Consider the following 16,349-nt stretch of genomic DNA (forward strand, 5'->3'; position numbering starts at 1 on the left):
CCTATTCTTTATCTCCCTGGGAATATGGATTCAGGATCATTATGGGGTGCAGAAGGTGGGAGGTCTGATTTCTGTAATTGCTTTCCTGCTGAACACAGGATTGGCAGGTCAATCTATACTCCCAACCTGTTTTGATCTTTTCGTAGTGGAGTAGAGCTCTGGAGATATGGGGTTCCAGGACACAGGTGAGGTCATCTACCCAGGGAAATCAGGTTGGCATCATGGTAGCATCTACAACTTGGTGGCTGAAAAGTTTTAAGAAATAAAGCAGAACTAGGAATATCAAAGGAGACCACCTGATTTCACAACAAGACAGGATTAGAACTACTTTGGGAACCCACCAAATCACCAGAGCATCCAGAGACCACAACTCTGCCCAGACCTCCAGCTCAACCCAGTTGAGAAACTTCTCTAAAGAACAAGAAATATCAGAGATCACCTGAGACTGCCACAAGATGAGACTGGTACTACTTTAGGAACCCACTCATGCTGAGTGAAAACACACATGGCTCGTGGACAGAGAGGAGCCTAAGGAGAGATATCTACTCCCGAGCAGTTGGTAACAGTCTGGAAGTCTGCCAGTTGAGGAGCCACCTCCTGTCTTTTTTACCAACAAAAAGACTGCTGAAGGGAGGAGAGGACTCCCCTAAGACTCATCAAATGCAACTGTGAGTCTCCATTTGCAATTGCCTTCAGAGGCTGGAGCAGTAAGAGGGAGGCCCTGTGCTGACATCAGGAGGCAGAGAACTGACCAGGAAACTCAGGTGAAGATCTACACCTCAGTGGCCTAGCAGTGGGGCTGAATAATGGGAGCCTTTCCACATTGTTCTCCTGATGAGAACATGGTGAATAATTGCCTTAGAACCTACAGACTATAAACGAGACTTGTTCAGAAACTCACAGGGCCCAGCAATACTGCCCAGCTTAGCAAAGAAGCTGGATTGAGCCTGGAGCTTTGGATCCTTGGGGTATAGGAGTCTCTTTGCATAAGCATTGTGCTATCTCTACCCCACCCTGCTTTATCTCTTGGTCAGGAGTGAGTGGTTAAGCTAAAAAACCTAGTTATAGTTTAAAAGCCCTCAGGCTACCATAGCCTACAGGGAAGAAAAAGAGCAAAAGAGGCTTTAACAGCCACTGTGCTTCAACTCAGGGATTGAGATAACATTGAAACAACTGTTAATTTCCACAATTGTGAACTCTTTAAGTACCTTACTTAAACATAAGTCAATCAGGCAAGCATGATCAGTGGACTAAAAAGTATTGAGAGAAGGACCTCATAACACACTGTAATAATGGTTAAAACAAGGAGAAACTTTGGAGAAATGAACCAGGACAAAAGTACAGCTAAAAGCCCCCCAATGGTAGAAACACAGAAGAATGAGATCAGTATCCTAACGGTAGCAAAGGAATTAGTCACAGAAGTGAAGAAAGAGTTTGAAAAAATTGTCATCAGAAATGCAGAAAGAACTAATGAGTCTCTGAAAGAAAGCATTAACTATCTTGAGGTAATTAAAGAGCCGAAAGCTGAAATAAGGGCACAACTAGCTGAACAAGCTAATACAGTATCAGAACAGGGTAACAAAATAACTGAGCTACAGAAAACAACAGAGGGGAGAGTGAATAGAATAAAGGAAGCAGAAAACAGAATTAGCAAGATTGAGGACAAATTAGAGAAAACTAAGAAAGAAGTATGAGATCTCAAAAAGATTAAGAGATACTGAAAACAACAGAGACATATGAGATGACTTCAAAAGAAATAATATATGCATTATTGGCTTACCAGAGGAATAAAGAGAGGGAGGGGAAGAAAGCATTCTACAGGACATAATAATTGAGAACTTCCCTAGTCTAGGCAACATAAAAAACATAAAAGTTCAAGAAACCCAGAGGCTCCCAAACAGAATTAACCCAGACTTAAAGACACCAAGACACATCATATTTAGAATGGAAAGGAATAAGAATAAAGAAAAGATTCTGAAGGCTGCAGGAGAAAAACAAAGAGTCATCTACAAAGGAAAACCCATAAGGTTAGCAGCAGATTTCTCCACACAAACACTACAGGCCAGAAGAAAATGGCAAGATATCTATCGAGTGCTCAATGAGAAAGGCTTTCAACCAAGAATACTGTATCCTGCTAGACTGTCAAAACCTTCTCAGACAAGCAACAGTTGAAGGAATCAACCACCCCCTGACCTGAAAGAAGTTCTAAAAGGTCTCCTATAAACAGATCACCATAAACATGCCATATATCAGAACACTCTAAAAATCTATAATAATAGCATTAAAATATCTTCAATCTGTAATATCAATAAATGTCAATGGTGTGAATTCACCTATTAAAAGGAACAGAGTAAAGGAGTTGGGCGGTAGCGCAGTGGGTTAAGCGCAGGGTGATGCAAAGTGCAAGGACTGGCGTAAGGATACCGGTTCGAGCCTGCTAGCTCCCCACCTGCAGGGGGGTTCGCTTCATAGGCAGTGAAGCAGGTCTGCAGGTGTCTGTCTTTCTCCCCCCACCTCTCTGTCTTCTCCTCTCTCCATTTCTCTCTGTCCTATCCAACAACAACAACAACATCAGTAACTGCCAGGGTAGGTTTGCTGGAGAGAGAGACGAGGAACTCATGGCAGCATGGTAATACAATTCTTTATTAATGGGGATAACGGGGTGGGGATCTTTCAGGCAAAACAATGATTATGTGTCAGCATAATCATAGTGTCAGCAATGGAGCATGGAGCAGAGCGGAGGTGGGGGGGGCTGGCATTAAGGTCCGACAAATAACTATAACAATAAAACAACAAGGGCAACAAAGGGAATAAATAAATAAATAAATAAATATTTTTTTAAAAAGGCACAGAGTAGGAAGATGGATCAGAAAACACAACCCAACCATATGTTGTCTGCAGGAATCCCACCTAACTCAATAAGACAAACACAGACTCAAAGTGAAAGGATAAAAAACTATCATACAAGTCAATGGACCAAACAAAAAAGGGACAGGAACAGCTATTCTTACTATCTGACATGATAGACCTTAAAATAAATAAAATTTAAAAAGATAGAGGTGAGCATTACTTAGTGCTTAGAGGATCAATCAGTCAAGAAGATTTAATTATTGTCAACATCTATGCACCCAAGGAGAAGCCATCTAAATACATCAAACATCTGCTGAAAGAGCTACAGCAATATATTAACAGCAGCACAGTAATAGTAAGGGACTTCAACACCCCACTCTCTCAACTTGACAAATCATCCAGGCAGAAAATCAGCAAAGAGACTAAACTAAGGAGCTAAATGAAGAGATAGATAAACTAGAACTATTGGACATTTTCAGAATAAAAATGGTGATTTCATTATTTGCAGCCCATCTTGGATGGAACTTAAAGAAATCATGTTAAGTGAAATAAGTCAGAAACAGAAGGATGAATATGGAATAATCTCATTCACAGGCAGAAGTTGAAAAACAAGATCAGAAGAGAAAACACTAAGCAGAACTTGGACTGGAGTTGGTATATTTCACCAAAGTAAAAGACTCTGGGGCGGGTGGGTTGGGGCTGGGGGGAGTTCAGGTCCTGGAACAGGATGGTAGAGGACCTAGTGGGGGTTTTTATTGTTGTGTGGAAAAATGAGAAATGTTATGCATGTACAAACTATTGTATTTACTGTCAACTGTAAAACATTAATTCACCCAATAAAGAAATAAAAAAGATTAGAAAAAAATGAAATGAAAAGAATGAGTGAGCACTAGAGTGGTGAAATTACACATGTGCAAGGTCCCAGTGCTATAAAATAAAATAAGATTATTCTGGAAGAAAAAAAATAAAACCTGTAGATTCAAAAAAAAAAAAAAGAAAAGAAAGAAAGAAAGGAAAGTTCCAATCTAACTTTCTTCCTCAAGAGTTCTCTCACACTGTTAATCTCTGCCAGTGGAAAACCTCCAGTACATCTCTGTAAAGATGAAAGGACCCAGGTGCTGAACTGACCCACTTGTTCTCAGAACACTTTGTCAGAGCCACTGTGGCAACCTCTCAGAACCATAACCAGCCCTTGTTCTTTCTTTGTGTTTTTTAATTTTTTTTTTGACACCTGCGGACCTGCTTCACCGCCTGTGAAGTGCTTCCCCTGCAGGTGGGGAGCCAGGGACTCGAACTTGCGCTTTGCACCACGTGTGCTTAACCACTGCACTACTGCCCAACTCCCACCAGTCCTTGTTCTTTAAAGTACATACAGGTTGGCACCAAGAATGTAACAAGACAGGAAGGAAGAGGAGAGGCAGAGGTATAACAAATAAAGAAAATGAGAGCCAGTGCCACATGAAAGGATGTTTCGATGGGCAGTTCCCCACAGCCTTATCTCTTTTCTGAGTGCTGCAGGTATTCATCTGTGGAAATCCCACCTCTGGATACCTGAGAGGTTCCATCATGCCTGCCAGGGTGCATGTGCAGGAGAGAGACTCATCCATACTTACTATGCCATTTTGTGTTAATTTAGGATACAGATATTTGCATAAATATACCACACATTTGGAATAAGCAACCTTTTGCAGAGTAACCATACTCTAGCATTCCCAGAACTTACTCTCTTAGAAATCATGAGACTTTCTCCCTAGAAGCAGAGTTTTAATGCATTGAAAACACATCTAGATTTTCCAGAAAACATGCTTAGCTTGTAGTTTGCCCACCCCCCCCTCCAAAATATATTTCCCAGATTTTCCAAAAATAATTTACAACAGTACTTTTATAAGTGGAAAACAAAAGGTGTACAAATAAACATAGAAGAGTCAAATGCTTACCTGTCACTTTCACCCTCACAGGTTCCAACTGTTTTTTCTTGTTTCTGCCAAAGATCACATCCATCACTGGGATGCCACTTGCCAGTGCAAAGACACAGCTCTTCCTTCCTGCTTTCCTACAACTACCTTCTTCCCGAGGATTTATTCCTCTTGGCTGGCTCAGATTCCTCCCTCACTGAGGACCTAGTTTAGTATCTTTTGTCATGCACAAGGGAAGCTGTTCTGGTGTTATTTATAGTTGGTCAAAGGCCAGCTCCCTGGTCCTATGTCCAAGTCAATCTTTAATCCTTTTATTGTGGCTCCAGCTCTCCCATTCCAGTTTCATTTTTGGATTAAGTGCGGAAAATAAATAAATAAGTGAACAAATAAGTAAAAAAAAAAAAAAAGATGTAAAGCAGAACAAATTGTTTAATAATTAGGAACCTAAAGGTAAGAATAGAGCAGATGAGATTTTACTTTACTAATTGTGCCTGAGCTCAACAGCTAACATGCAGGTAGGCTAAAGGTATTGTCTGGGGAGATAGTGTCAAAGTTGGAAATAAGACTAGAAAGCTGGATCAGGGAAGAGAGTAGCTCCCAAATTTGGGAAAAGTATAGAAATACCATTAACTGTAAAGTCCATTGATCTGACCAGATCATATTAAGCACAGGAGCCTGTGTAACCTCTGTATCCCTGAAAGTCTGAGCTTGCATTCTATGGTCATAGCTAAGAACATTCTAGGCTCCTAGCAGTCATATCTTTTTCATTTTATTGGATAGGACAGAGAGAAATTGAGAGGGGAGGGAGAGATAAAGAGGGAGAGGGAAAAATAGACTCCTGCAGACCTGCTTCAGTGCTTGTGAAGTGTCCCCCCTGAAGGTGGGGAGTGGGAGCTTTAACCAGATCCTTGTGTGGGTCCTTGCCCTTCGTTCTATGTGTACTTAAGCGGGTGCACCACTGCCTGGCCCCAGCTCTTTTTATTTTGTCTTAGTTCTTTGATTTCAATTTCCTTCTGAGTTCTATCACTTCATTTCTGAGTTTTTCTAATTTTAATTTATTTTTTTTCATGTCTTGTATAGGGACTTACCTTGATTCTTTTGTGTTCTTTATTTATATATGAAACTATTTTTTTCAAGTTTTTAAGAGATAGATTGATATAGGAAAACTTAAAAAAAAATTACTGAATGTGTGTGTGTGTGTGTGTGTGTTGTGCAGATACATACCAGCAGGGCTTTTTAAATTATAAACTTTCTTTTCTAGTTCTTCACTTTCTTTTCTAATCCTTTATATTTATCTACGTGAGCATATCTAAACAGAATATTATGAGTAAATTTTGTTAGCTGTTGCATTACAAAAGGTAAAAAAAAGGAAACAAGCATATTTTAGCAGTATATTTTCTTTAGTTCAATATATGAAAATACTATATTTTAAAATGTATATAAAATGTTTGTTATTTTACATTTCTTTCTGCACAGCCTGAAATTTATTGTGTAGTTAAATCTCAGTTTGAATGCTATATTTTTACTGAAAATACAGAATCTGCTTATCATTCATAAAATTTCTAGTTGAGGAGATTTATGTACTTAAGTTATTCTAAACATATTTAAGAGCTTTCTAATGAGCAGAATTCTGCAACATTTTCCTTTAATGTTTACATTCACATTATATTTAGGAGAATTAATTTGACTTTGGAAAATATATCATCTGTGAAGCTACATCTTTGAGAAGTAAAAGTATACCTTTCATAAAGAATGGTATAGAAGGGAGTAGGGTGGTAGCACAGCAGGTTAAGTGCACATGGCACAAAGTACAAAGATCGGTGTAAGGATCCTGGTTCCAGCACCCGGCTCCCCACCTGCGGGGGTGTCACTTCACAGGTGGTGAAGCAGGTCTGCAGGTGTCTATCTTTCTCTCCCTCCCCCCCATTTTCCTCTTCTCTCTCCATTTCTCTCTGTCCTACCCAATAATGACATCATTAATAACTACAACAATAAAACAAGGGCAACAAAAAAGGGAATAAATAAACAAATATTAAAAAAATTTTAAAAATAACTTTATAAAAATGAGCATCGTAATTTTACTTGTTATAACTGAAAACAATTCAATTATCTATCAATACATGAATATTTAAACAATATTTAGGGACTAAGAGGTAGAGTACACACTTACCCATGTGCAAGGTCTCAGGTTCAAGTTCTCAGTACTTCTTAGGAGCAGTGGTATGTCTCCTCTTTCTGTTTCTCGCTAACATTTTCTCTCACTTTCTCTCTCTCTCTCTCTCTCTCAGTAATAGTGGATTCCGGTAAGCATAAAGTCCCTACAAAAGTCTGGGGATAGATGGGTGGCTAGATAGATAGACACATGGACATAGAAAGGACAGCCTAGATGGTGGTCCAGTGGATAAAGTGTTGAACTCTTAAGCATGGGATGCTGAGTTCTGTCCCTGGCACTGTATGTGCTAGACTGATCCTGTGATTCTCTTTCTTTCTCATAAATAAATAAGTAAATAAATAAATCTTCTAAAAAATAAATAGGTAAGTAGAATGGTTTTAGGGGCCACAGATGTTTTACCCTGTAGAACACTCATTTTACCATGCTCATGGAGCCTGGTTCAAGCTCCTAATTGTGAGATAGGCACACCGTGCAAAGAGGAATCATCTTGAACATGGAACATTGCTATGGTGTCTTTCCTTCTCTCTGTGTCTCTTTCTCTGTACCTGCTTCTCACCTATCTTAAAAGAAATTTAAAAAACACCTGCTAGGAGTGGTGAAATATAGGTGTGAAGTCCTCATAAAAAAAAAAAAGCTTTCATGGTATATTAAACCAAAGTAAAGGACTCTGGGGGTAGAAGGGAGTGTTCAGGTCCTGTAACATGATAGTGTTACATGATAGAGGTTAGACTGTTATATGGAAAATGAGAAATGTTACTCATGTACAAACTACTGTATTTGACTGTTGACCATAAACCATTAATCCCCTCCAATAAAGGAAAAAAAAAAAACCTTTCAGATAGAAACAGGATCAACCTGCCAACATCCATGTCCAGCAAAGAACCAGTTACAGAAGCCAAACCTTCTACCTTCTGCACCCCATGAAGAATTTTGGTTCATACTCCCAGAGGGATAAAGAATAGGGAAGATTCCAATGGAGGGAATGGGTCATGGAACTCTATTGGGGAACTGTATGGATTTGTACTCCTGTACCTTAAAATCTTGTTAATTATTATTAGCTCACTAATAAAAAATTTAGAAAAACAACACTTTCAGTAAACAAACACTATTATAACTATTCATGATGGTATATATCCATACAGTGGAATATTACTTACAAATAAAAATAAATGAACTATGCATCAATAGTATGCATTATTTTAAACTTACAAATGTGTCTATATTTTAAAGCTAGAAAGATGCTCAATTATAGTTAAATATCATGTTTCTGTTTAATTTTTTTTATTTCATATATTGTTGGGTAGAGACAGAAATTGAGAGGGGAGGGGTGGTAGGGAGAGAGGCAGAAACACTTATAGACCTGCTTCACCACTCGTGAAACTTTCCCCTTGCAGGTGGGGACCAAGGGTTTGAACCTGGGTCCTTGTACACACACTGTAATATGAATGCTTAACCAGGTGCTCCACATCCTGGCCTTTGTGTGAGTTGAATTTACACTGTTTGATTTATATAGATGTAAAAGTATGTAGAAAGTACATAGCAGAGCTCACCTGGAGAGTATACTTGCTTTGCCATACACATATAACCCAGGTTCAAAGTCCTGTACCCACCACATTGGAGGAAGCTGCCGTGCTATGATGTTTTTTTCTCTCTCTCTCTGAAAAAAATACCATTTCAGTCACCCAATATAGAAAAATGGAAAATTCATGCTGGCTTCAGTTGATGTTTTAAGCTTGAGTTTTTTCCAGTTCTCAGTGCCATTACATGTAGTTTTACAGATTCAAATCCTGTGCAGGGCTTGTGCTTTTTGGTGGTTTGTCCCTACCTGCTTGTATATTGGTTGTGGGACTACCTTTCTAATTTTATTTTAAATATTGCCTTTTAGTTTTCTTTTCTTTTTCTTTTTTTTCTTTTTTTATTTATTCCCTTTTGTTGCCCTTGTTTTTTTTTTTTTATTGTTGTAGTTATTATTGTTGTTGTCTTTGTTGTTGGATAGGACAGAGAGAAATGGAGAGAGGAGGGGAAGACAGAGAGGAGGAGAGAAAGATAGACACCTGCAGACCTGCTTCACCACCTGTGAAGCTACTCCCCTGCAGGTGGGGAGCCGGGGTTCGAACCGGGATCTTTATGCCGGTCCTTGTGCTTTGCGCCACCTGCGCTTAACCCGCTGCGCTACAGCCCAACTCCCTGCCTTTTAGTTTTCTAATGTAGTTGTACTGTCTCTTTCTATGTGGCAGTTTGGAGTATTGCTTGTTTTCCTCCAACAAATAATTTTGATAACTACCTTTTAAAAATCTACAGTACTTAATATTTGGTGGACATGGGAAATATATAGGTTACTATTTAGAACAAATGAGAAAAGAAGGTTTATAATGTTCTTTTTCTTAAATAAAAATACTTTTTTTTTCTTGTCTTCAGTTTGATAAGAGTTCTACAGAGATGGAAGAATTTGAAACTATAAAGCAACAGCTCCAAGAAAAGGAGGAAATCATTGGTACTTTGCAAGCCCAACTCAGCCAGATACAGGCAGAACAAGTTGCCCAGGTAGGATGGGATATCTCATAATCACTAGAGTAAAGACTCATGAAGGCTAGTGGGTTAGTACATGGCCCATCTATTAGGACAGTCACTTTTAAAAACTTCAACATTGTAGATAAAAGTTACCACAGGGTTACAGTAGAAATTAAGAGAGGTATTAGTTGAAAAAATTATAACTGTTATTTGCCTTGATGATTAGCCTAATGAATGAATGTTTATTCATTCTGTAGGCCCAGAAATGATTTTAATAGCACTCAGAAATTCAGTCTCAAGAAAGACTTCATGCTGTCTTCAAAAGAGACTGACAAACCAAAACACTATTGACTAGACCAATCTTTCCATATGCTAAAACATTACCAGGAAGCTAAATTATATGCAGAAGATTACTTAGTGAGTATATATGAGAAAGTACTAGGTTTAGAGATTCACTGTTAAACAGCACCAGCATGTGAATATTCTTCATATTTATTTCTGCCATCAGGATCAGACTGCTTAGATTGGTATTCTCAATTCTTTCTCTATTTTTCTAAATTTCTAGTTTGGCTGCCCATATTTTTCCTTTGGGAATACTTTTGACTCATAAAAAAATGTTTCCTGTCATGTGATGTAAAACATAGAAAGCCAAGATATATAAATGGGTGTTAATAGATGCCTCATAATGCAATTCATTCAAAATAAGTGCATAGCAAGCAACAAGACAGAAAAACATTTTGAGAGATAAAAGAGGTTAATATCCTGCTTGGGAGGTTATGCAATGGTTAAACATTTGGACTTAACAAGCAAAAGGTCCAGGAGATGGCGCAATATATAAAGCATTGAACTCTCAAGCAGGAGATCATCCGCTCAATTCCCAGCAGCACATGTACCAGAGTGATGCCTGGTTCTTTCTCCTCCTTCCTTTCTCACTAATAAGTAGATAAATCTTTAAAAAAAAAAAAAGTTTCATACTCCCAGAGGGTTAAAGAATAAGAAAGCTATCAAGGGAGGGGATAGGATATGGAGTTCTGGTGGTGGGAATTGTGTGGAGTTGTACTCCTCTTATTCTATGGTTTTGTCAGTGTTTCCTTTTTATAAATAATAATACAGAAAATGTTCAACATTGTGTGTGCCAGAATGATGATCTACTGTTCCTCTCTCCCTCCCTCCCTTTCTCCCTTCTTCTCCCTCCCTCATTCTTTCACTCCTCCCATTCTTCTCTTCTTTCTTCCTCCTTCCCTCTCCCTCCCTCCTTTCTCATCTCCCTTCCCCCTTTCTCTTTATCCCTCTCCCTTACTCTCCCTCTCTCTTCTTCTCTCTCTCTCACCCTCTTTCTCTTCTGCCCTTTCTCATTTCTCTATCTCATAAATGCTAAATAAATGTTTTTTAAAAAAAGGTTAATGTAAGAATGGTAAGGAAGGTTACATGGAAAAAGTATGGTTTTGAAAAACTTGTGTTTAATGCTCTAGAGTAAGTGGGAGAAGGCATTCTATTTGTAGGGCATGCATGATGAGAGAAAAGTCTCATAAAGAAGAATATGAGTGGGCTGGGCGGTGGTACATCCAGTTAAGCACATATAGCACCATGAATAAGGACTTGGGTTCGATCACCTGCTCCGCACCTGCAGGGAGGATGCTTGATGAGCAGTGAAATAGGCCTGCAGGTTTCTTCCTCCCTCTCTGTCTCCCCTTCCCCTCTCAATTTCTCTCCATTGAAAACAACAAATAAGTAAAATAAAAATGAAGAATATGATATATTTAGGGAAAAAAACCCTGTAGATGTCTTTGGCAAGTGAGAGGCTCCAGTGCCTGCTTACACACTTGAAACGCAGCATTCTAAATTCTTAGGATGTCAGAATTAATATAATCTTAAAAATCATGAATATCTTTGTTTCATACATAGTAGGATACCAAAAGTTAATTCATAGTTCTGCAAATTGAGAAGTCAGCTGTAGTTGAAGGATTAGTGCAAAAAGTGTAGGCAAAGAACTAGTTGGCGTACTCAGCCACAAATCTTAAGAAAATGAAAAAGCAGGTACACACAAACACTAAAAAGCAAAACGCTGATACTAAGCAATCTATTCACAATCTATTAATTTTCACTTCATTCTGTTTAAAAGCAGTTACATTATTTAGTAATCTAGGAGCTTACAAATAATGACAGCTGAAAATAGCTGACTGAGATGATGCTGTGGGTTTGGAAATACACCAAATTCCTTGTTAGAAGCAATTCTTTGAAAATAAGGTTCGAAAGATTTGTATTTCTAGTTGTACACAATTTTGAAAGAAGTTTTATTAATTAAGCCAGGTGGTGCAACCGGTTGAGTGCACATGTTGCAATGCACAAGGACTCAGGTTCAAGCCCCTAGTCCCCACCTGCAGCGGGGAAGCTTCATGAGAGGTAAAGCAGTGCTGCAGGTGTCTCTCTTTCTTTTTTTTTTAAAGTTTCTTTTTAAAAAATTTTTTTTAATATTTATTTTATTTATTTATTCCCTTTTGTTGCCCTTGTTGTTTTATTGTTGTAGTTATTATTGTTGTTGTCGTTGTTGGATAGGACAGAGAGAAATGGAGAGAGGAGGGGAAGACAGAGAGGAGGAGAGAAAGATAGATACCTGCAGACCTGCTTCACCGCCTGTGAAGCGACTCCCCTGCAGGTGGGGAGCCGGGGTTCGAACCGGGATCCTTATGCCGGTCCTTGTGCTTTGCGCCACCTGCGCTTAACCCGCTGCGCTACAGCCCGACTCCCCTAGGTGTCTCTTTCTATCTCCCCTTTTCTTTTTTTTTAAATTTTAAAATATTTTTTATTTATTACTGGATAGAGTCAGAGAGAAATTGAAAGGGAGGGAGAGATATAGAGGGAGAGAAACAGAGTAGACTTGCAGCCCTGCTTTACCACTTGTGAAGCTTTCCCCCCTGCAGGTGGGGACCAGGGGTTTGAAGCTGGGTCCTTGCATACTGTAATGTGAGCAATTAACCAGGTGCTCCACTGCTAGTCTGCCTCCTCCTTCCCCTCCCCCTTTCTCTCTCTCTTTTTTGCTTCCAGGGTTTTCACTGGGGCTTAGTGCCTACACTACAAATCCACTGCTTCTGATGGACATTTTTTCCACTTTTTATTAGATAGGACAGAGAGAAATTTAGAAGGGAGGTGAAGATAGAGGGAGAGAAAGATAGACACCAACAGACCTGTTTCACTGCTTGTGAAGCAACCCCCCTGCAGGTGGGGAGCTGAGGACTTGAGCTGGGACCCTTGAGTAGGTAGGTCCTTGCACTTCGTACTATGTGAGTTTTACCTGGTGTGGCCCTGTGCCCACCCACACCTCTTTCCTCTTGATTTCCCTTTCCTCTTGATTTCTCTTCGTCTCTATCTAATAAATAGACAAGATATTTCAGAAAAATGCATTTTAAAAAGTTTTCTTAGGTGTGGTCCAGAAGGTGGCGCAGTGGATAAAGCACTGGATTCTCAAGCAGGAGATCCCAAGTTCAGTCCCTGGCAGCACATGTATCAGAGTGGTGTCTGGTTCTTTCTCTCTCTCCTCCTATCTTTCTCATTAATAACCAAATAAAATCTTTAAAAACTAAGTTTTCTTAGTTTGACATTTGGCATAAGAATGTTTGTACATGAGAATGTCACTGAAAGTTTTTGAACATTAAGTGTGATATAAACAGTAGAGTTTGGGGCTTAACAGAAATCTAAGTTCATTTTACATAAATGTTTACTATCTAGTTTCTGTTGAACTTTTAAAAACTACACTATACCTATTATATATTTAAACACTTGTAATAACCATGCAAATAAGGTTTTAACTACAAATTTATATTTTAGCTGATTTCTCAATCCCATAATAGGGTTTCTCTCACATTTGGAAGTTACAGTCAGATCTGACTTTCTCTTTTCCAATATTATCATCCTTAACATTCAAAAATTATTCTAAACAATCTATTCTATATCAATTCTCATGTCTGTCTTTGGAAAAGAGTATGAGCTTTGTTAGTGTAATTAGTTATATTTAAGGAGTATAACTTGTATAGTTTCTCTGGTGTGTGTCTTCAGTTGAGTTCCATGCAGCAGGTGGTCCGAGAAAAAGATGCCCGCTTTGAAACACAAGTTCGTCTTCATGAAGATGAGCTTCTTCAGTTAGTAACCCAGGCAGAGGTGGAAGCAGAAATGCAACAGGTGTGTTGCTTACATTTAGTTGACTGTCATTTTGGTTAGCACGTACTTAAGTTATCATAGCCACTTCCCCACCCTTACCTGCTGTTCTTCACTTGGTCTTAGTGAGTTCCTTAGTTGACTTCTTTTTGGTGTTTTTGTCTTCTTCTGTTGCATATTAATTACTTTGTTCTTATCCTTACCTTGCCTCTAACCAGGGTGTTGGTACTCAAAAGCTGCATTTAAATGACAAAATGTATGTGGTGGTTGGAAATTGGTTTCTTTTCTGTTTGGTGATCATAGCTACCTTTGTGTATTGAAAACCTGATTCAGTGCTTCAAATCAATGAAGTCATTTTTAAATTTTGCAAAAATTTAAGATGAAAAGCAATGATGATGAAGCCATAAGATCTTTTAATTAAATCAATAGTCCTTAAAAACTGCATTGAGTATATTTTGAAAGTTGACTTCATTGTCTATGAATCTTTTATCTACTAACTCAGTGGCATTTGTTTTTACTTAGTGTATATATAGTACAGTGTGGTACCAGATGCTTGAGTGATATTTCATGGCTGACCTATTTAACTGCTTTCTTAGTGGAAATATCTCAAAATATTTAAGCAGGCCTTCAGAATACACAACTATTTCAGAATTCATACTTTAAAAGAAGAATATTTAAAGAATAATATTAATGTTTATGTGTATTATTGATTTACCTATAACAAACATACATTACACACATGCCCTAAAGCCCTGGTTGGAAGAGAAATGGTTCTTACCCATGTAGAGTGTTCTCTTTGGCAAGTGAGTCACATATGTACCTATGTTTTTTAGGTATAAGATGTTGACTGTGTAATTAAAATATTGAATATGTCACTTTCTCTCATTTTAAAGAAGCTCCTTAATTCAAAGACTTGCTTATGTCTCAGCTTGGTTGTTGTCCATGCTCTGAAGAAGACAATTATGAAGATTTTTTTCCCTTTCTTTTTTTTTAATAATTAAAAAAAATTATTGCCTTTATTTATTTATTGGATAGAGACAGCCAGAAATCGAGAGGGAAGGAGGGAGGATAAAGAGATAAAGAGGAAGAGAGGCAGAGAGGCATCTGCAGCACTGCTTCACCACTCGCAAAGCTCCCCCCCCCACCGTAGGTGGGACTCGAACCAAGGTCCTTGCGCTTTGTAACATGTGCACTCGACCAGGTGCACCACCACCCAGCTCCAGAATTTTTTTTTCTTTCTACTTCTGGATGGGAAAATAAGGCATGCTGGTGTTCCATCTTTAATCCATCATCCTTAACATCTCCCCAAATCTTAAGTACACAAATGTACACACCATTTTGAAAGGCAAGTAATGAGGCTCATTTGTTAGACTATTATATCTGAAGAATTATCTTCTCAGAAATTGAGGGTGCTACAGAGGAAGCTTGAAGAACATGAAGAAGCCTTGCTGGGCCGTGCACAGGTGGTGGACTTGCTGCAACAGGAGCTGACTGCTGCTGAACAGAAAAATCAGGTAGTGCCTAATTTCTTTACTGCCTGCCATGCAAATGTTCATTAAATTAAAAATGATGGTTCAGCCGGGTGGTAGCGCAGTGGGTTAAGTGCACATGGTGCAAAGTGCAAGGACCAGTGTAAGGATCCCGGTTCAAGCCCCTGGCCTCCCCACCTGCAGGGGGGTTGCTTCACAGGCGGTGAAGCAGGTGTCTGTCCCTCCTCCTCTCTGTCTTCCCCTCCTCTCTTGATTTCTGTCCTATCCAACAACAATAATAATAATAACAACAACAACAAACAACAAGGGTAACAAATGGAAAAAAATACCCTCCAGGAGCAGTGGATTCGTAGTGCAGGCACCGAACCCCAGTGATAACCCTAGAGGCAAAATAATAATAATAATAATAAATATGATTCAAGTAAATATAAACACCTGTCAAGATTATCAAGAAGTAAATACAGTCTCTTTTGCCATCGTAGGTATGGTTGGGTGTCTAGTCCTATTCTTCACTTAGGAGAAGCACTTCACTATGATTATTAAAATGAAAAATGAACTTATAGCTCATAAGACTTTGTCTTTTTCTTTTAGGTTCTCTCTCAGCAGTTACAGCAGATAGAAATGGAGCATAATGCTTTAAAAAACACTGTGGAAACAGAAAGACAGGAATCTAAGATTCTGATGGAAAAGATGGAACTTGAAGTAGCGGAAAGAAAATTGTCCTTCCATAATCTGCAGGGAGAAATGCATCATCTCCTAGAACAGCTTGAGCAAGCAGGTCAAGCCAAGGCTGAGCTACAATTCCGATACAGTGCTCTGGAGCAGAAATACAAAGTGGAAATGGAAGATAAGACTTCTTATATTGTGAGACTTCGAAAGACTGAACAAGAACTGCACTCTGCCTGTGATACTCTAAAGGATGAAAATTCAAAGCTTCTGCAAAATCAGAGTGAGCAGGCTGTTAATTCAGCTCAGACCATTCAAGAACTTGAAGGTCAGTATCTGATTGCTTGTTGAGGCCCACTTACCAAATACATGAGTGATTCCTACTTTAAAATTTTAGGGATTGTTTAAAACATCATTTGCTCAAATCAATAGAATCAGTAGAGGGATTTTAAAAAGCATTCCATTTGTCACTCTAACCTATTGAAAATTTCATTACAATAACAGGAGCTATTAATAGGGATGTGTCAAATATTGAAAAGAATGCTGAGTGAAACATGACTGAACTCCAAAGAATTCAGTGACTGAAATAAG

At 38.7% G+C, this 16,349-nt stretch overlaps 1 protein-coding gene across 1 annotated transcript in view; it reads left to right on the forward strand.

Moving 5' to 3' along the window:
- GOLGB1 (golgin B1) overlaps window positions 1–16,349 on the forward strand; it is an 83,700-nt gene that overhangs the window by 12,824 nt on the left and 54,527 nt on the right. Inside the window, exons 6-9 of the mRNA XM_060198300.1 lie at window positions 9,358–9,483; window positions 13,504–13,626; window positions 15,003–15,116; window positions 15,684–16,086. Coding sequence (XP_060054283.1) covers window positions 9,358–9,483; window positions 13,504–13,626; window positions 15,003–15,116; window positions 15,684–16,086 — 766 coding nt within the window. The remainder of the gene's footprint in view (window positions 1–9,357; window positions 9,484–13,503; window positions 13,627–15,002; window positions 15,117–15,683; window positions 16,087–16,349) is intronic.

The sequence above is a fragment of the Erinaceus europaeus genome, chromosome 9, assembly GCF_950295315.1.
Source record: "Erinaceus europaeus chromosome 9, mEriEur2.1, whole genome shotgun sequence".
Lineage (NCBI taxonomy): Eukaryota > Metazoa > Chordata > Mammalia > Eulipotyphla > Erinaceidae > Erinaceus > Erinaceus europaeus.